The sequence below is a fragment of the Chionomys nivalis genome, chromosome 9 (assembly GCF_950005125.1).
Source record: "Chionomys nivalis chromosome 9, mChiNiv1.1, whole genome shotgun sequence".
Lineage (NCBI taxonomy): Eukaryota > Metazoa > Chordata > Mammalia > Rodentia > Cricetidae > Chionomys > Chionomys nivalis.
This window is the reverse complement of record NC_080094.1, coordinates 45,133,054-45,153,168: the sequence shown is the minus strand read 5'-3', so window position 1 is coordinate 45,153,168 and position 20,115 is coordinate 45,133,054. Positions and strand designations below refer to the sequence as shown.

The 20,115-nt window shown below is 45.9% G+C and overlaps 1 protein-coding gene across 2 annotated transcripts in view; it reads left to right on the top strand.

Annotated features, from left to right (window-relative positions):
• Stk35 (serine/threonine kinase 35) overlaps positions 1 to 19,773 on the top strand; it is a 32,492-nt gene extending 12,719 nt beyond the window's left edge. For both annotated transcript variants that reach the window (XM_057781249.1, XM_057781248.1), the window contains one exon: positions 15,154 to 19,773. In XM_057781249.1, the coding sequence (XP_057637232.1) occupies positions 15,154 to 15,230 (77 nt within the window). In that variant the 3' untranslated portion in view covers positions 15,231 to 19,773. The remainder of the gene's footprint in view (positions 1 to 15,153) is intronic.
• The last annotated feature ends 342 nt before the right edge of the window (positions 19,774 to 20,115 follow it).

Genomic DNA, 20,115 nt, shown 5'->3' with positions numbered 1-20,115 from the left:
TTTGCATTTCAAAAAGACCTCTTAGAATTCAGATTTTTCTTGTATAAGAGAAAGGTTGCATTGGGAAAAGGACCTGAATTTAGGTTAGGATTATGTATTGTCTCAATTGAGATCTGGATCCTTACTTGGATTAGCACGAGATTTGTACTGATTTACAGAGCAAAGTTCTATAGCTAAAGAGTAGAGACTTCATCTAAAAGAAATACGTGACCTTGAGAGGAAGGGGGGAAAGGTTAGGGACTTGTTTTTGGGTGCTCTTTGGTGACTAGTCATTGCTTTGTCGTCATGCCAATTTGACTGGCCCGTTTTGCCCTGTCCTAGCAGAACACTTTGAGTTGTGGGCCTGACCCAGCTCTGTGCCTGGTGCCTCAGGTTTCAGTCATGTTGTTGAGCCATATCTGCTTAGCTAGACACTCAGAGGCTAGAGCTAGAAAGGGCCTTCCACCTAGTTCCCCCTCCCATTGCCAGACTAATGCCAGTGTTGTTATTGAGAAACATTTTGCTAGCTAGATACTGTTTCAGGCATAAATGATACAATAATGGGCAAAACCAAAACTACACTTTCAAAGTTCACATTTCATTGTGAAAACGGGCTGTCAACACAGGTCTTCTGTTAGGAAAGGCTAAGTGCTGTGTATAGGTAGGGTGTTTTAGACAGACAAGATCAGGGCCACGCCCCCCACATTTCTTCTCCCCAACAGTGCCCTCTGAGCACATGAGAATAGTTGAGAGAGAGCATCTTGAAGACTTTGGGGGAGGGACTGTCTCAATGATAGTTAGTGTTATACTGATCTGAAAATTGGATAGTGAGCTAGGAGAGGAGGATGTATGTACAAAACCAAAACGGAGTCAAGTAAGCATTTTGTGAGTCAGGACAGGGTGATTGGCCCTGGAAGCTGTGGCACCTGACCTAGGTGCCAGGACCCAAACGCAGCTCCTTGGGAAGAGCAGAGGCCGCTTAACTACTGAGCGCTCTCTCCAGTCCTAAGAAGCATTTTTAAAGTTCTTTTCAGGTGAATGATTGGATTAATAACAATATACAAGTTAAATATTGTCTTAATTATGTTTTATGAAAGATAACTCTTTTCAAAAACTAAAACCATGTGACTAGCATGGTTTTTGCAAATCTGTTTAATTCTTGCCTTGATCATCTCATTGGCTTCTTCATTATAACATGGTATAGACAGCTCATCATGTAACTTCTGGAATACTCCACGAAAGTGGAAAACATAAATGCTATCCTATTGTCCTCATGAAAAATACAGCTTCATAAATTCCCAGACTAGACGGCGGGCTGAGAAGCAGCAATGCAGATGGCTCTTGCTGAGGAATTTTGCTGTGAAGAGGAACTGAGAAGTGTGTGGTAGTTAGAACCCTACAGAGAAAGGAATTTGTCCCAAATGAAGGGACAGAACTTGAATACCCTGGTTTCTAGGTAACTTTCTGTTAGACTTGTTGTGGCTGGAGAATTTAAGTATACTTAACCCTAGTACCAACATGAAAAGATGTTATTCAGCTGACACTCAGGTAGGTGCTGAATGAGGAGTTAATTGTTGCTGTTTCTGTAACAGTGAACAGAGGGAGAGACTGCCCTTTGGTCTGGAAAGGTAGAATTCCTATGGAGAGAGAATTGGCTGCAAATACTGTGGGGATTTAGTCTTTTTTTCTCTGGTTTATTGGCTACATGATCATCGGGTAGAGTATTTTGCCACTCTGGGCCTTGGTTTTATTACCCACAAAATGAAATGAACCATGCCTATTCTAGGGGGTGCCCCAAACAAATTGTTTCAGTCAAACACTAGGTTTTAGGTGTGTACTCAGCTGAGGTGGAGGCTCGCTGGTGCTTAGTAGCTTTCTTCTGTAAGAACATTGGGTGGTTTGCCTTTACAACAAAGCCAGCTTGTCTTGTCGATTGTTCTGGAAAGGCACAGTCTGTATTTAATGAGTGCTCAATAAGGCCTGTCTTTCTCCCTTGTCACTTTTAGAAGAGTATTTTTAGTGAATCTTATCAGCCGCAAGCCTTATCCCAAGCAGGAAGCCAGCCAAACTGATGCTCCTGGTGCCATCGCCAAACTGTACCAGGGAAGGTGCTGTGACATGAGCACCGCTGTGTTAATGACGAAGCCCATGGTCCAGTACACAAATGTTTTATTAGGGCCTTTTGAAGCCACACTCTGGGTGATGTATATTTGGAATAGACAGCTAAAGCCTGCTGAAGGAAATCAGATACCAATGTGACCCAAGGTGCCTGTGAAGGGGTGGGGTCATAGAAAATATTCTTCACTCCATCTGAGGTCTTGGTAGTTGCTTAACATTGAAGAATTAGTCCTGGTTTTTGTTTTTTTGAAGGTCATAGAGCTAATAAGGTGTATAGATTTTAACTCAAGTCTTAAGATATCTTCATAGTTGAATTCAGTGAATAATTTAGCATGGACCAGCCTAACTTTGGCTGTCTAGCTCTAAGCATTCTGAAGTGCAGGCAAGGGCAAGAGAACTTAGTAGTTTTCCCTTGGAAGGTAGTTTCTTCTGTGAGAGTTAGTGTCCTGATCCAAGTCAGGCCTCAAGGAAAGGTGTGGTTGCTAAAGGGCCAAGGCCTTTGGTTTCTGTCCCAGAAGCTGATTTAGCCACAGTCTCTGGAGTATTGAATTACACACACACGCACAGCCTGTGGGGTAGGGGTAGGAGGAGGGACTTGCCACTCTGTGGCAAAAGTACATTATTGCCTCCATAAGAAGTATGAGGCATTTATTTAAGCAGAAAGAGGATTCATTGATTAACATTTTTTTTTCTCTTGGGGGTGGGGTTCAGGCAGACTTGGAACTTGGCTTTTCTGTCTTGACCTCTTTTAAGTCACTGTCTGTAGCAGGGTGAGGGCTGTATCTTAACTGGCTCTCACTAGCACTTCACAGAGCTGTGCCAAGAGAAAACTTGGGGAGGGGGGGAATTGTCAATTTTAGTTTTTTTTTTTGTTCCAGGAAATAGAACTTGCCTTTGACTGTGATGACTTTGTGATTGCTTAGGTACTAATGGCACACACATGTCTCTTGGGGCCTTATCTTTCTAGGTGTTTTGGAGTTTTCCTTCCAGATGGGGAAGGCTGGTATCAGGTCCAGGCAGCTTCCTGGGGCATCCTGTTGCCCCCTCTTGATGGCTCCTGCTCTCAAACTGGAGGAAGCTGAGCTGCCAGCCCTGTAATGGGTTGTAGACCCACCCGGGTGGCCTTTGTTTCTGCCCTGGGGCTGTTGGTAGCAAGGCCCAGATGCTGCTCACATGGCTCTCTCTGGCATCCTTGATTCAACCCAGCAGAGATCGCATCCCTTGGGCAAATCTGAGGGATTCTGATAATCTTCCAACTGCCAGCAAAGCTGTCCGAAGGTTTAGCTTTCTTCCAACTCCCATCTTTTGGTACCCCAGGGACATGAAGACCCTCCAACTGACTGAAGTAATAACTTCATGTTATCAATGAAGCCTACTTTGGGGAGGGGGGCTGTGAGTTAGGACCAATGGCCCTTCATTTATATCCCTGAATTAACTTATCCAGGGAGTAAGTTTTCATTGTTAGGTACTTACTGTTTTACATCATCTGCCTAGTTAGGTGCTAGTCCTCATTCTGTACATGAGAGAGCAGCAGTTGATTAAGAGTCAGAATCTGATACAATGTGTGTGGTGGAGGCTCCATCCTTCCATTCTTCAGTCTCTTGAAAACCACGTTTGTGTGGGTTCATGCTGAGGAGGTGGTGGGAAACACTGTGCTGAGAGCCCTGCTCTTGGCTCTGCACCCCACAGCAGGATGACCAGCCCAGCCCTTGCATTAGGTGATGTCTGCCTGTGTACAGATTTCTTCAGGTTACTCTGACACTGCTCTAGACATCGACAGGGGAGGGGCTAGGATAGAGACACCCATATAACCAAGAAGGTTCTCGTTTAAGTAGTGCAGTAGCCCCTTGAGAAAAGAGAATCCTGGCTGAAGCCTATTCCCAAGATTGAGCCAGAGATTTCAGGTAGCTGAGGACCCAAAGCAGAACGGCAGTGTTAATAATTCTCAGCGACGGACAAATCTCCCAACTCTATCAAATCCCCACTGAAGCTTCAGGTGCCATCATTTTTGTCTGCTCTGATGGGTGGGGCTGCCTGCAGCCCTGTGTTGAAAGATTCTGGGGCCAAGTCAGGTTTGGTAGGGGAGCCATCTTAGTACCTGGCAGGCAGTTGCCCATTGGTGACACTGGTCATTTGGAATTCAGCGTTGTCTCCTGAGAACTTGCAGTTTAGTTGTAGATGATGACTCTGGAGAGCAGGGAAGCCTTTGTGAGAAATCTTAGGGCTGGTTCTTGAGGGAGTTTGGGAATGTCTTATCAGAGTTGGATGAGAAGCGATCGCTTGGGTATGTCCGGAGGAGGCTTTGCTCACTCAGGATACGCTGCTGTGGAAGGAAGGGAGGTGCAGTTCCTGAGCGGTGATGCTTGGGTTCAGGCCCGGGGAGAGGACCCAAGATTTTGTCTTGACAAAGTGGGCAAGAGCAGATAAGTTGCCAGCCCCTCTTTATTTTACTTAATACCTCATGATATTCCAAATCAGACAAAATAGAGACCTCTTTCAGCATTTCTAGGGCTCAGAGGCATGGCAGGTCTTAAAAATGCCAACCAAGTTTAAAATAAATCAATACTATAAAACACTGCCGTGAATTTCCCAACTTAACGGAATTTCGCTTTCAGTAAGAGGTGCCAGGGGAAAGCTGTACTCAGCCTGCAACATAAACAGGTCAGAGAGAATGCTGTATTTTGTTTCTTTGTTAAAGAAAATGATGCCTAGGGACTTGGGAAGAATGTATTAGAACCACCCAGGTACCCCATAAGGCATAGTAAGGAAGATAGAAATGCTTGTTTTCCGGCTACAAAACTAATCTTGATTTGAAGCTGGGTGAAGGAGTCTTGTGAATGATGGCTGGCTGGATTTTTTTAGTTTGTTTTCTGAGCTCAGAGGCATGGTACTATAACAGTGATGGGAGAAACAGATTGCCTATATCATGTTGGGTTTTAGTATTTATCATATTGTTCAGTAAGTAAAGCTACCAAAATGATGTGAGTCTACTGGTTGATTGTGCATCTCTGTCCATTCTCTGGGGAAAGGGACACCCTTAGCATCCAGATAGAGCTGGCACCCCTTTGCTTTTCCTTTTCTACTTTTTGGACTTGCCTAAGACATGCCCTTCTAGAAAGCTGAAGTCTAGGACAAGCCTCAGGCATTTAGGGGTGTGCTGCTGTTAGATCCTGGCAGACTGCACAGACACTGCCAGCAGGACCCAGCCCCTTGTACCAGACATAAAGAAAACTGGAAGTTGCAAGTAAGGGCTCACTCGTTTGTTGTTAGTAACCAGATTGCCTGTTTGGATCTGGTAAATGTTTGGAAGGAATTCTCGGCTTGCATGGGGCAGCAGAAATGGGTGTGAAAACTGCCACACCCCAGACAAACAGGGTGACATTTTACCTTTCTGCTTGTTCTGGGGTTTAAGCCAAGTACCTAAAGTGAAGTACAGCTGTCACCACTGACACAGTCCAGATGTCCTCCTCCCTCCCCAGACCATCTCAGGGCCGAGGTTCATTCTAGTGTGGTATAAAAAGCCTTTGGAGACACAGCACACAGCTCCTTCCCACTGTTACAGAAAACCAGAACTCCACTTGCCCACCTACTTGTAGAGATGAGATGGGGTTGGTGCTGTGGGAAGACTAAACAGGAGTCTTCTGCAACCCCATTCCTTGATGTTGGGTTAATGGAGCTATGGTGGAAGGTGATTCCAATTGACAGTCCTTGCTAAGACTCCATAAGCAAGGAATTTCCTACTAATCAGATTATAATTCTGATCAGATAGAAAGAGAGCTTCAAGCCGTCGTCACAGTCCTCTCAGCTGTCTTTAGGACACTTAAGTACAATTATCGAAAGTGTAGGGTCCTCCTTCTGTAGCTGGTGAAGAAGAGGCCTCTTTCTTTCAGCATCTTTTCACACCTTGGTTTGAATGATACACGATACAAAGGAGAGGCAGGACTTGGCAGTAGAACCCAGGAACCCCTAGGTCCTTTCCCTTTGCACTCATGAGCAGATGCATACTGGTGGTCTTGCATTTTATTGCTTGCTTTTGCAGAGGAGCAGGCCTGGGACAAGCTCACTTCTTTTTTTTTTTTTTTTTTTTTTTTTTTTTTTTTTTGTTTTGTTTTGTTTTTTCGAGACAGGGTTTCTCTGTGGTTTTGGAGCCTGTCCTGGAACTAGCTCTTGTAGACCAGGCTGGTCTCGAACTCACAGAGATCCACCTGCCTCTGCCTCCCAAGTGCTGGGATTAAAGGCGTGCGCCACCACCGCCCGGCACAAGCTCACTTCTTTATCATCACCTTGCTGAGCTTGCCTACTCAGTATTCCTTTGTGTCCTTGGTATTGCTGTCCATTCCAGACAGGAAGTGATTGAGCCCTGGCAAGGGCTAGAGCTCCAGTCCAGGCCCTCCTCCATTGAACTCCCCAGGAGAGGTCAGATAGTCAACCCCAGGGGGATCCTGAGTCCACTCAAGGCCAGTAGTAGCTCAGAGAAAAGAGTGCTGTCTTTTGTTGAGATGAGTGACAGCAACAGATGGGGCCCACTCACCTAGCCCTACTTGGAGAAGGGCGTCCTGAACTGACTGCAAATCTAAGGAGCTATCCTTGAGCCACCAGGGGCTTTGTCAGCCTAAAAAAGAGGAACTTGGTCTTGCAAATAAGGTGGGGCTTGAGAGTGGGTGGAACAGTGCCCCTAGCATTTTAGGAGGGTGGGTCCGACCTGGGGTAGAGCTCCAGTAACACACCTGGCAAGACAACCTCTGTAGAGGGCGTGAAGCTACACAGTTCACTAACCACGTCGGAGCATGGAAGCTTGCTTGCACAGTAGTGACATTTAGGGACATGCTAGGCAATCTTCGTTTAGACCGCACTCCACTTGCTGTATCAGTGGCTTTGGGCATTTCCTCTCTCTGGGCTGGTTCCCTGTGGGAAATGCTGCCTGGTGCGCACAGTAGTCTCCATCGCAGTTCAGCAGCAAAACCTCACAGTGGCAGTGCCACATTTTATCCGCGCCGTGGTATTTGTTTTTGCAAAACCTTCACAGACTGCCCTTGAGCTTCATTTTCTTTCTCCCTAATAATGTGTGGAGACTTTTCCCCAAGAAAGCCATAGACTCCTTAGAAAGAGCCCCAAGAGTTTCTCTTGGCGTGCCCGGCTTTGAGCTTTAACTGGAAGACCATATGGTCTTTCTTTTAGACCATACCATTCTGGCCTTGGGTCTTTCTTTTTATAACCACGAATTACGCTGTCACCACATGGAAGAGTGACCTCGCCTTTAGTGACAAGGACTTAGGTGACTTCCCAGTGGGAAAGTGTCCTTTGGGGAAATCCCAGGATCCCAGACTTTCCTCTGGATCCCTTTTTCTGCCAATCATAGCCACTACAGTTGAACCTGGTTCTGTGGGGCCCAACTGAGGCAGTTGGCAGTTTTTATTTCAGCCCTACACTTAAAAAGCTTGAGGAAGGGTATTATATCTACCTATCTAACTGCTGATTTTATTAGTTGTTTCTAGGAACAAAACATTGTCTCTCCTTTAGTCTTATTACATTTAGGACCTGCTTACTAGCTAAAGTGCTGCAGGAAAACACCAGCCCCAGCCCCAGACCTATTGAGTCAGGCAAGGCCAGATCAGAGGTCTCAATGAGTCCAAGTTCTCTAGCACATTCAGGATGACTCAGCGGGTGGCTCTGCCTACTGTTAGGTCACCATGGAGCCTTTTAACTCGAGACTCGTCCATTATGGCCAGTGATTCCTTCTTTTGAACATTTGGTGAACTTTTTTAATACTATTAATTTTGGCAGCACACTTTAAGGAATCAGATGGCCTAAAATAGTATTGTCAGTAGTACAGTCAATGTGACCACTGCCTTATTATGCCTTCATGTGTAAGAGCTCCCTGATTGTGTAGTTGCCATAGACTCACTTAGTGCCCCTGCGGAGCCTTCTGACACAGTAGAGGAAAAGCTGATGTGTTTTCAACAGCATGCTACTATCCTGGCTTTAAATCTGTTCATGTCCTTTCTCTCACCGGCTCCTGCCCTGACGTCTATTGGGCCTGGCAGTGGTGCTTCAAAACTGTGTTTCTTAGGGAGCAAGGTAGCTGTGGAACCAGCTTCAGATGATAGGAGAGGAGATAGAGCCCATGTCTCAATGGTGTCATACCGTTAAGAAGGGTCTCAGGTTCTGCTTGAAGACTTCAGAGAAAAGCAAAGGCTCAGCATGTTGAGCTGAGACTCGCCTCACCCTTTCTCCCTGACATGCTTCCTCAGCATCTCTGCCACACAGGCTGTACTGTTTACCTGTGCCTACTCCAGAACTGTGGGCAGTTCCTCTTGATATGGTGCCTCTGGTTAGTTTTTTGTCTGCATAAGTCAGGCTCCTGGCGGATTTGTTTCAGGATCTGAATAGTGAGATAGTCTTCCAGAAAACTGCTTCTGACTTACTGAGAGTTTGAGGCCCTCGGGGATTCTTGAACTTGTGCTACGTTCCTGAGATTAGAAGGACCTTGGATTAAAAATCCCCTCCCTGTTGTCAAGTTCTTCATTGAGCACTTGGGAAAGCAATGACACTGGAAGCCAGGCCCCTTTTTTCTCTTTCTCCTCCTGTCACCCTGTAGAGATGCTGATCCTCCACTGCTGCTGAACAGGCCTCCACAGCTAAGTGCAAGACTTAGTGTACTGCTACGGCTTAGGTGGTCGTGTGGAGGCCACATCCCTCTCAACAGGGTGGGTGTGGGATCTAGAAGACGGGAGGAAGCTGCTGTCTGTTCACAGCCACCCCTCTGACATCGTGGATTACGAACGTGGAGTTCCAGTCCTTCTAGCACTGCCAGAGCTCTGTCATTACCTCCTGAGCTACCTGCTAGCCTGGGCAAGTAAGCTATTTTAAAAACTAATTACTATTTATTTGCTTGCCATCTTACAGATAGATAGTTGCCAGCTTCTAATTTTGCTCTTGTCATGAATCATGACAGCTTTGCCACTCTGGGTTCCAGGAGCTCTTTCCACATGAGCGTTGTGTGGAATCTGCTTTCTCTTTGAGGGGATTTCTCCTGATGAGAAGTTGGAAAGAAACGGTGGAGCCAGGAACCTCTTTCTATAAGCAGTAGACTGTCTAAATGTTAGAAAAATCCATGGTCTCTGTATGCTTTGTTTCTCCTGTTCAGCTCTGATGGTGAGAGAGCCAAGGAATGGCTTAGTTCCAGAGTAGCGCAGGCATCACGGTTGGGCACAGTCCCAACTCTGTCCCTCACCAGATGTCAGAGAGTGGAGAAGTAGCCCAACCATCATAGGTGTGAATAAGCTTTCCTCCATGCACTGACTGTTCAGATGCTTGCTGTGCATGTAAGCACTGGGCAGTGGGCTAGGAGCTTAGTCACAGGCGGAAGTTCTTATAACCATATTTTCCCCTTAAAGTGCTGTCCTGTTGAATGTCTTAGAAGTACATAAATTAGTTTTATATTGCCATGTACACTAATTTGAAAGTTTCTGTCAGCCATTCAGTATATGAGCTTGTAGCATTCGTCACCACCTGGTAATTGATAGCCCTCAGGGAATTGGCAGACTCGTCTAAGGGATTGTGAGGTAGTAGAGGCTGACTGTCAGGCCTGGCGGCCCACCGCAAAGCAGCGTCCTTGTAAAGATTGTTCTTTGGACGTGCTTCCTGGGAGGAGGTACAAAGAGGGACCCGGAATGCTTGGTGACAGCTAGATGAGGAAGGAAGCAGAAGAGTGGGAGCTAAAGCCTAAAACAAAGAAACTCTCACCTCGGGAAGGCTGACTCCAGACCAAGTTGTAAATTTTGCTTTAACAAAATGACTATTGGGAAACTGGACATGGTAGTGCCTGCCTGTAATTCTAGCACTGAAGAGGCAGGAGGATTGTCTCTGGGATCATTATGGCAGAGATATATGTGCTGTGAACAGAGCTCACCACCGTTAATCCTTCCACCAATATAGAAGATATGAGATAGTTCCTGAATTAAGCCTTGATGAGTGAATTCTAGGCTAGTCATGATGACTCTTACTTGTAATCCCAGTACTCAGGGAGGATAAGGTGGTCTTTACCTAGAGACCAGCCTGAGTCTAACCCAGAATGAGATCCTGATTCAACAAAACAAAAAAGTTAAGTTCTAGGTATTCCGGTCTGATGCTCTAAGAGCCCAAATGACCATTAATGCTTGAGAGCATGGTAGTTTGAGAGCCCGCTCCGCCAGCTGAGCAGTGAATAGACGGGTATAAGTAGACAAGATGAACCGCTGGCAGTCTACTGGAGTTCCCACTCCCCACAGCAGAGTGTAAATTGTACTGTCTGCATTTCCAAAAGAAGGGAGAGCGGAAGACAGCGATCATGACTGTGACCAGGAGGTAGAAGCCAGCTTCAGACGCTCAGGTGTTTCCTGTAAAGCCTGTGCCTTTCCTTCATGGAGTCTGGGAACGAGAGAGCTGTATTTCATGTGCCATGTTTTTAAACATATTTCTTAAGATAATGCAGTTATCTTATTAATTAATAAACTAGGGGACAGTGGGGGGGGTCAGTTTTTCAGTGTTCCTACTATTAAACGATACAGACACACAGGGAGAAAGGCTGTGCTTTTAGATTAAGGGACATCCTTTATTTTGTGTCTGTTTAGGAATAGGGAGGGCAGGAGATGGGCATCTCTAGCCACTTCTTTCCATCCCTTGCTCACCTCAGCTCTTTCTAGTTTCTGTGCTCTAAGATACCACTGGGAAAAAAACAAAACAAAAAACCTAAACCTGCCAGACCACCTATTCCAAGGCCATATCTGCCATAAAGTCCATTACAGATGGTTAGTTACCATTCTTCATTATGCTTAGCAGATATGCCGTTGACTTTCAGAAAGGCTCTGTGCTTAGGGGTCCCACCGAGAGCAACAAGGAAAACCCTGGTTGATGCTAGGTATCAGAATCAGACCCACATGCTCTAGCCTGGTCAACAAGGGAGCCACGGTTTTGGCATCGGCTAGGATGAAAGGTGATGAACAAGAGCCCACCAAGGCTGGGACCTGCACTCTTCATCATCGTCTGCATTAATGATGGGCTGGCTGCTTTGACTTCAGACCAGATAGTCTTTACTGTTCTTGTTGAGGTAGCAAAAAGTGCCTCCTCCATCTTCCCGTGAGCACACTGTGCTGTGGCTTCCCTGGGGAAGGTATACTTGTCTGTCTTCTGCTTCACCTGTTCATCTACTGAAAACAAAGCAGAAAGCAACAGGGAAAAGCTACACGAGGCTGGAATGGCTGCCAAGTCATCGGGGAGTGCATGAGTTTTTCCCAGCTGAAGCCTGGGAATAAGTCCTCAAACGAATCTTTGGGGGAATCTTTTAATTCCTATTGCTTGCTAGTAGGGGAGCAGAAGCATCCAGTGAAGGGGTAGGCCTCAGAGATCTGAGGTTTTTCTCCAAAGTACACGCTTTTTATCATAGATTTTGGGTCTGGTTAATTTTGGTGCATGCTGGTTTTGTTTTTGATTTTTTTTTTTTGTTTTGAAAACTTTTTTCCATATAGTTACGATCATGGTTTCCCTTTCCCAACTTCTAGATTCTCCCACCTCTTCACCCACCAAACTCCATTCCTTTTTCTTTCTGTTCTTAAGAAACAGACACATTAAAAAAAAAAAGACAAAATTTAATTAAAACAGAACAAACAAAAAACCCAGAAGAAACACATATGTACAGAGATACTTACACAAAAGACACACATACACACACAAATTCCCCAAGTTGGAAATTAATGTGCAAGTGGAAGACCGACCAGTAAGGTACAAAACAAAACAAAAAAGATGCAAAAATAGTCTCCAAAAGTACCAGTGAGTTTGCTTTGTGTTGGCCATCAACTGCTGGGCATGGTAGGGGAGGGGCCTGCCCTTAAGTGTAGTTTATATACTCAAACTCCCTTGGAGAAGACTCCCTTGGAGAAGACTAGGTTTTCTTTGGCAAGCTGTTGTCACTTGAAGATAACTTTCTGGTTAGGGATGGAAGCTTTGTCTGGTTCTCCCTCTCAGTGCTGGGCCCTATCTGACTTGGACCTATGCATGTTAGCACAGTCCAAGTTCATATGTTTATCCTGTGTCCTGTTGTGTCCTTGGTGTCATACATATCCTCATTCTCTACGCATGGTCCAGTTGTATGTCTCTTTGTTGGGTCAAGTCAAAAATGTCTAGTGAGGGCATTTCTCCTCCATTAACTGGTTATTACATTTAGATTTCTTTCATATATGTATATGTTATAAGAAACTTCTATAGTAGGGCTAGAGAGATGGCTCAGTGGTTAAGAGCATTGCCTGCTCTTCCAAAGGTCCTGAGCTCAACTCCCAGCAACCACATGGTGGCTCACAACCATCAGTAATGGAGTCTGGTGCCCTTTTCTGGCCTGCAGGCATACACACAGACAGAATATTGTATACAAAATAAATAAATAAAAATATTTTTTTAAAAAAAACTTCTATAGTAGTAAGTTTCTATATGAACCCCTCCAATGGCCCATAATGTTAGTTGTCCCTCCCCATATTCCCTTTATTGCCCTTCCCCCCCCCCCTTTTAGTTTAATCCTCCCATCCCATTCCCCAATTCGTCTATAACTATATATTCTATTTCCCCTTGCTTGGAGATGCCTCCCTTACTCTGTACCTAACCTCTTTCCGGAGTGCATGCTTTTATGTATAGACACTGGGTCTGGTTAATTTTGGTGCATTCTGGTTTTTATGTACAAGTTCTTTGTTTTAATAATAGTTTATTAAAAGTAAAGAAAAAGGGTAATTCTTGGTCTTGGGTCCTAAGTCAGAGGTCCATCTCTGAGGATGGCCCTTCTTGTTGGCTGTCTTTTGAGGCAACATGGAGAGCATCATATATTAAGAAGCCTGTGTGTGTGTGTGTGTAGGATCGCCCTTTTTTTTTAGATTCTTATGTGAATGACTGCTTTAACTACATGTATGTATGTGCATTATATATGCCTAGTTTCCATGGTGGATGAAAGGGTATCAGATCCTACGAAACTGGAATTATAGATGCTTGCTAGCTGCCATGTGGGTACTGGAACTCAAACCCTGGTTCTCTGGAAGAGCAACCAATGTTCTTAAACCACCGAGTCATCCCTCTAGCTCCTAGGATCTTAAACAACCACCAGAGCTTAATCATGGGATCCCACCCAAATGACTTATGTATTCCTAATTACCTCCCAGAGGCCTCATCCATCCAAACACCACAAATTTTCACCTATTACCTCCATCCTGAGCTGCAGAGACAAACTATATTTCTGCTTTCTACCATGCAGTGTGTAACATATGTATCCCACTTGACTCTAACAGGCTTCAGACTGATGCACCAACGCCACCCAACTCTCATTTTTTATTATAACAGTGAGCTGATAGATCATTTAGTCTGTTAGTTTTGGACATTGGAAGTAATGTCTCATAATTTATTCTCATCTTTGTGAATTCTTTTTCCATGTTTAGAGTTAGCAGTGAAGCTAAGTTTCTAGAAGCGGAGCTACCAGGCTGTCTAGCTCTTAGCATATCTGAAGTTCTTAAAGCTCTTCCAGCTGCTCCCCACAGGCTGTTTGCACTCCTCCATCAGTGTGGGGGGATGCCTTTCCTGTGGCACCTACAGCCGCTTGTGATGGCCGAATGACTGCAGGTACATTGAGAGTTTAGCTGCAGACACAGGCAAAGGAGAAATGGGCTCATTGGATATGTCAGAACCTTCTGTAGGCCTTATACTTTATACTCATTCTACTCAGAGCCCAAAAGAGATGGAAGACAATCGAGAAAGAGACAGAGGCAGACAGGCCCAGTCTGGTGTCAATGAGCTAGGGCACCTGTCAGACTTGAGATTATGGGGCCAGTGCTGTCTGACTGCACTGACCACAGCTCCGGTGAAGAAGGTACTCTGGGCTGGAACCAGAGCATACTTCTCAAGCCTTAGACAATGGACTTGGTGTGTTCATGGAACAAGGAAGTCACTGAAGGGTTGCAAGCATACAGGGAAGGGCTTGTTTGGGACAGTCATTTAGAGTGAAACTAGACACTTTGAAAACTTTAGAACATTGCTGCCCAGATGACCTGCCCTGCCCAGGACAAAGCTATACTAAGCTATGAGATTAAGTAGCTCAGAATATAGAGTTGCCCCAAGACTAATCTCTATAGACTTCTGTGTGCTAGGTTCTTTGAAGGGCAGCTTCTTGTCTTATTCCCAAGGCCTGGCACCAAAGTAGTTCCCAGGTAGCAACCAGTGCTCACAGGACCAGGCATTCTTCTAAGTAGTATATGTACAGTTAGACAGAATGATGCTTCAGGAAATAGCAGGCAGTATACAGCGGTGGTCCCATAGAATACTGTCATGCTCAAGCAGTTCTACATTTCTTATATCATTAAGCCATGCACAACTGAATTTATGTAATCTCCAAAACAACTTGTGACATAGGTGTAGATTATGAGACCAAAGAACATAGTCAGCTGGCAGGGCTGTTGTTTGGTCTCCAAAACACTCAGTTACAGCTCCAGTAGATGTGGCTGTGGGCAGAGAGGGATCTATTACTTGCTTCTGGGAAACCTTGCTCTGAGTTCACCTGACCTAGGAGGAGAAAATGATGTCTCTTTAAAACTTGTTGGCTAACTTAGTATAAGTTCTCCGATGCTGAAAACCCTTTTCTCATTTGTAAAGAATAGGGAAATTATATAAGAGTTGTTGTGAGGAGAGAAGAAAGACTAAATAGAACCAAGACCGTCAGGGTCTGTTGGGAACATTCTATTTGGAATGGATCCTGTGTAGTACAGAGAAGCTGGAGTGGGAATAAGGTGTAAAATTTGTATCAGATTGGTAGCTGGACCCAGCATACTACCTTAGCTCCCTCTTCCAAGATCTGCCCTTAGTCATTGTGACCTTGAACACATCAGTTACCTGAGCCGTAGGAGTGTCTTTACAGGTGGCTCAGCTTCCTCCACATACAGTATTTAGAAAACCTGGCACACATAACTGCAGGGTCAGTTTGGTCTGGATGCTGGCTCTGTACCCTCACTCACTGATCCAATGTCCACTCCTTGCCTACCTTCTGTCTTCCAGGTCGATCCTTCGGGACCCACAGTCTCATCATGTCTCGGACAGGATGGCAGAGGGTACAGGTGGTGGCGATCTCCTGACAGCTGGACCTCCCACAATGTGAAGCTTTTGCTTGGGTTTCCCACGCTGCCCTTTTGTTTTTCCTTTATTATAATAATAATAATTATTTTTTTAAACATTAAACCATCAAGACTTCTGAAGAGCAGAAGGCTACATTCTGGACAGGCACCTTTTTATTGTTTGGGTTTTTGTTTCATTTTGTTTTTAAGAACATTGAATGTGGGCAAAGCTTATGCATATATTCACTGTTAGTCCGTTAATTTCTTAAGTTAGGAAGCAATTTTGGTTTTCTCTTTCATGTTCTGTTTCTTTCGTACACATCTTTCAGTTGCGCTCTGGCATCCCATTTCCCAAAGAACGTCTCTCTGCCCAGAGTTTGTTTCTCCTGCCAAGGGATACGAAGATCTAAGGAAGCAGCCTCTGAGTTACTTCCCTGCCAGCCGTGGGAGCTCTTGGACTCCTTGGGTGTGTTGGTCCTGGCCAGCCCTCAGGCCTCAGTCAGGATCAGAAATGAAGAACCTCTCAGAAGAGGAAGACCAGGGTTTGCCAGAAGTACTCTTAAAGAAGACCTAAAGCGTGGGTTTGGTTCTTTCCAAGTTCTTGGGAGCCCCAGGTCATGCCATGACTCACTGTAGTTGGAATTGCTTCCTTCTGTCCTTTCCAACCGGTCTTCCTGAGGAAGGAGACCAAGAGTGATGACCCCATCACTTGGGGATAAAGACACCCCAGCCCACTTGCACACGCCTATCTTCTATTAGGACTGTTGTGCCAACTCTCTGTTAGACTTGGTCTTCCTTGGCCTCTTGTCACTGCAATGAGGCCATTACTTTTTTACCTTCTGCCTCCTGGATTATCTTCCCAGTGTGCTGCAAGTCCAGCTTGTCACAGAGACTACCTGGCCCCAAAGTCCAGTTTTGACCATTGCAGATTACCCTCGAATGGCTGCTGCCATCATTTCCTCGCAGTAAAAGGTGTGCCCTGTGTACCAGGATCCATGGTGTCACTCACCACTGGGTGATACTGTCAAGCGCCATCTCTTACCCCCAGGGACTTCATGTTAGGTGATCAAACTCTTTGAAACTGTTGTCTGTTGAAAGAGAAAGGACCTGCCTTGAATAGGGAGGTATGAGGCAGACAGGGATGCCCATGTGGCTAGCAGAGGGCCCATATAGCAGCTAGCCATCTTAAAGCATCCCCAACCTAGATCCCTGTGACTCTGCTGCCTCTGTTTGCATAGTCTTTCACTCTTAACTCCCTTGCAGTGTTCTTATAGCCTCCTGAGGGAAGATAACCTTCAGCTCCTTCTTGATGGACCCCATCATTCTCTCGGCTGCATCCCTCTACTTGGATGCACCTTTGGTTGCTCCAGTACTTTCTCAGCTTTTTCACCCTGGCCACATGGGATGGGGTCTCTGGATAAGGAAAGAAGGTATCTATGTGTTCATTTTGTTCATTCTTCCTAAACTAGCATAGGATGGATAGGGAAATGAGAGGCCAAGGGGAGCTTTTCTTTGAGCAGCTGTAGTGTGGGGAAGGCCAGAGCAACACTGAACCCTGCTTAGCTCTGTCCACTAACACTTTCCAGCCTTCTCTCAGGCAACTCAGCACCAAAGTTTCTTTCTCCTCTTGGCCAGAGGTCAGCTGCTGTTCCTGTTATTCGCGGCTGCAGACCCATGGGTACGCAGCTGCAGCTCGTAATGCAGGCTCTCACCTCGCTGCACTGTGGTAGCATCTTGTCTTCTTGAGTTGTTAAGCGGCCTCCTGAGCTTAATCAGAGTGGCACCTGGGAGGGGGCTGGGAACAGCAGCATCCCCTAATTGCAAAGTACATTCCATTTCTGTTCCACCCTCCTCTCTTCCTCTGGGTGCTGCTGTCTCTTTGTGCCTGAGCAGATGGGAAAAGCAGTCTCTGAGCTCAGTACCCCACTCTCCGTGCTATAGTCCTGCTGGGTTCCTGGTAAAGGATCAGGCCTAGCAAATCACTATATACCTACATTTTTCTCTTCTCCATCTCTTCGCTCTCTGCAATCAAGACTTTCCCATCATACTTTTCTTTGACACATATGGGGTGTCAAAGTAGCCCCATAGGTTGCAGGTGGGTAGCCTGGTGAGGGGTAGCCTGTTTCCCTGCACCTTGTCTTCCATGACTCCCAGCTGGTTCTGGCCTGGTGATTGCACCTCTATCTCTGGCTCAGATGAGAGCCAAGTCTTGAGCCCCAAGTGCCTGTTCCTGTGTTCTTCCCTCCCTGTCCTGCAATCTATGCTATCACCTGCCAGCCGAATAGATGGACACTGGCCCGGTGACATATTTGCTGTGCAATGGCCAGTGAGTCAGCCCCTGGTGGGCTCTGTAGTCTTCTCTAAGCTCAGCTGCCTGTCCCTCTTGGGAATCAGCATCCTTCTCTGTTATTTCCGCTCTGCCTTTATATGGGTTGCAGGCCTGCCGGTAGCTCTGTGGAGCATCATCTCAGGTGCCTCCAGTTTGCTAGACCTGCTCACCTTCTAGACGTGTGCAGAACTCCTAACATTTGTCATTTTCTTGGGTGTGAGGATTGCTGTTGGGAGACTGGCCTGGCCTGAGTTCTCTGCACTCAGAGCTCAGCTCCCTGTGCCTGAAGGGAGTCATCAGGACAGATCATAGTGCCTTATTCCATTGTCCTCCCTGTCCAGACTCTGCCAGAGCAGGTGGCTGTCTTCTGTGTTCATTTGTCACTGGTACTCATAATCTCCCACTTGTATATAGCCACAGGGAAGGAAGACTCTGAGCCCCCACCCACCTCCTGTGGGCTGTAGCCAGACACACCTCCCTCTTGCCTCTGTGGCCCTCACAGCAGCTCTAGACCAGGACCAAATGCTGCTGCCCACATATGCACACTGCCTTTGTTCCTCCCTGTTCTTACCTCTAGCCAGAAAGACACTGACTGCACCATCCAAACTGGCTCCAGCTAACCCCCTCCTGGTCACAGGAGACTAAGGTTCAGGCTTTAGCCTCACCTAGCTCTAGCGCATTGGGGCAGGGAGTAGGAACTCTGTTCCCACCTTGTAGAGTTTGCCCTTTGACTGCCTGAGGGATGTTTTAATGTTTACTTAAAGAAATACCCTGTTTACAGCTGGAGAAGTGCACCAACACTAGGTGAAGATCTGACTCTGGAGAGGGCCTGGCCTCCTTTGTGGCACTGCCAGTGGGAGCTCCAGTGGCAGTGAAGGCAGACAGACACCTGAGTGAGCAGAGGCCCTTGACTCGCTTCCTGACCCCGTGGTGCTAAGACCACTTCCTCACCTTGCCCCAATAGTTCCCACCTCCATCCTTCCTTCCTCCAAGATTCTCAGCTCTTTAACATATCACTATTTTAGAAAAACAGTGTTTGCAGCAATAAGGTTATTGTTTTTGCGTGAATATTTTTCCAAGAAGAGGAAAAGAGCATTGTGGAAATCTGTTTATGCTATTAGCTGTTTCCTGCTTGAGAAGACAGCTTAAAAGGATGTGGATTAAACGTGGGTTTTAACCTTTAGATATCTTTTGGAATCTTGGGAAGAGTGAGAGAGTGTCTGACTGCTATCCTCCCAGGAGGGGAATGTTCCTACCCTGCCTTACTCCGTTGTCCCTCCCAACCCTGTTGTCCCTCCCAACCCTGCTCACTGTGAGCTCTTTCCACCTTGTCTCTTCCTTGTGTGCCCCTCTTCCACATCTGGGGACACAGTGGCTTCACTCCCGGTGGATCTTTGGGTTATCCCTCCCCTTGACTGGCATCTTCTTCCCTGTCTGGCAGCTCCAGACAACTGTTGGAGTCTACCTCAGAATTGGCTGAGCTTGGTTCCTCAGCTCTCCAGGCCAGCAGACAGCAGACTGATTTCTGAGCTCGTCATACAGCCTTCAGGTCTGCAGAGGTCTGGAGCCTTGTCTGGAAACATGCTCTGGGAGGGGAACCCGGCAGTAGGGACTCTATGGCAGTGGCTGATGTCAGCATCCACAGCCATCACTGAGGGACAAGTCTACTGCCATTGGTTGCCTAGGGGTCCTAGGGGTCCCTAGGATTAGGGAGAGTACCGGAGGAGTGAGCCTTTTTTTTTTTTTTTTTTTTTTTTTTTTAAATCAGATGAGATCATAGGAAGAAGGAAACCTACTTAGGGAATATTTAAAAAAAAAAAAAAAATGACACCCCAAAGGCTGCCTGCCATCAAACCTGGAGGATATTTCAGTTACTCATAATGCTCACATGGATCAGACTTGGTTTTGAGGTTGAAAGCCAGGCACAAGGTCAGTTTCAAATACTAGTTAATCTAATTTTCCCTTTCTTTTTTTTTTCTTTTCTTGTTTTTTTTTTTTGTTTTTTTTTTGTTTTTTTGGTTTTTTTTTTTTTTTTTTTTGCACAGAAGCTGGTAATATAGGACCTATGTGTGAACAACTTTATATGGACATTTTTTGTACTTGGCTTACTTGGGTTGGTATGATACATTATATTTAAGTTCTTTGAACACTGTGGATCCCCCTAATGTGTATGAATGACTGAAGCTTTGTAAATTAAGGGACGTTTGTGTGAATAAAGTTATTTGATGGGATCAAAAAGCCATATACTACTTGGAAATGAGTGTTTGTGATTTTGTTGCTACCGGTTTGGACAGCATTGTTATTGGAGTTGGGGTTAGAGCCTGGGTCCTGTGACACCTAGGACAAGCCAGATTTACTGACCTGCCCTCAACAGACCAATTAAAGTAATAATGAAAAACTTGCCAGCTGGGACACATAGCAGCCTTTCTGTCGCGCCATCTTTCCTAAAGAGTCAGCTTTGGGATTCTAGTAGAGTCTGGAAAGCTGGACTCTAGCTTTCTTGGCACCGTGCAGCGCCTGTCTAGTAAAGGTTAATGTTTGACATACAGTCTACCGTCGTGGGTCTTTCCCCAGGAG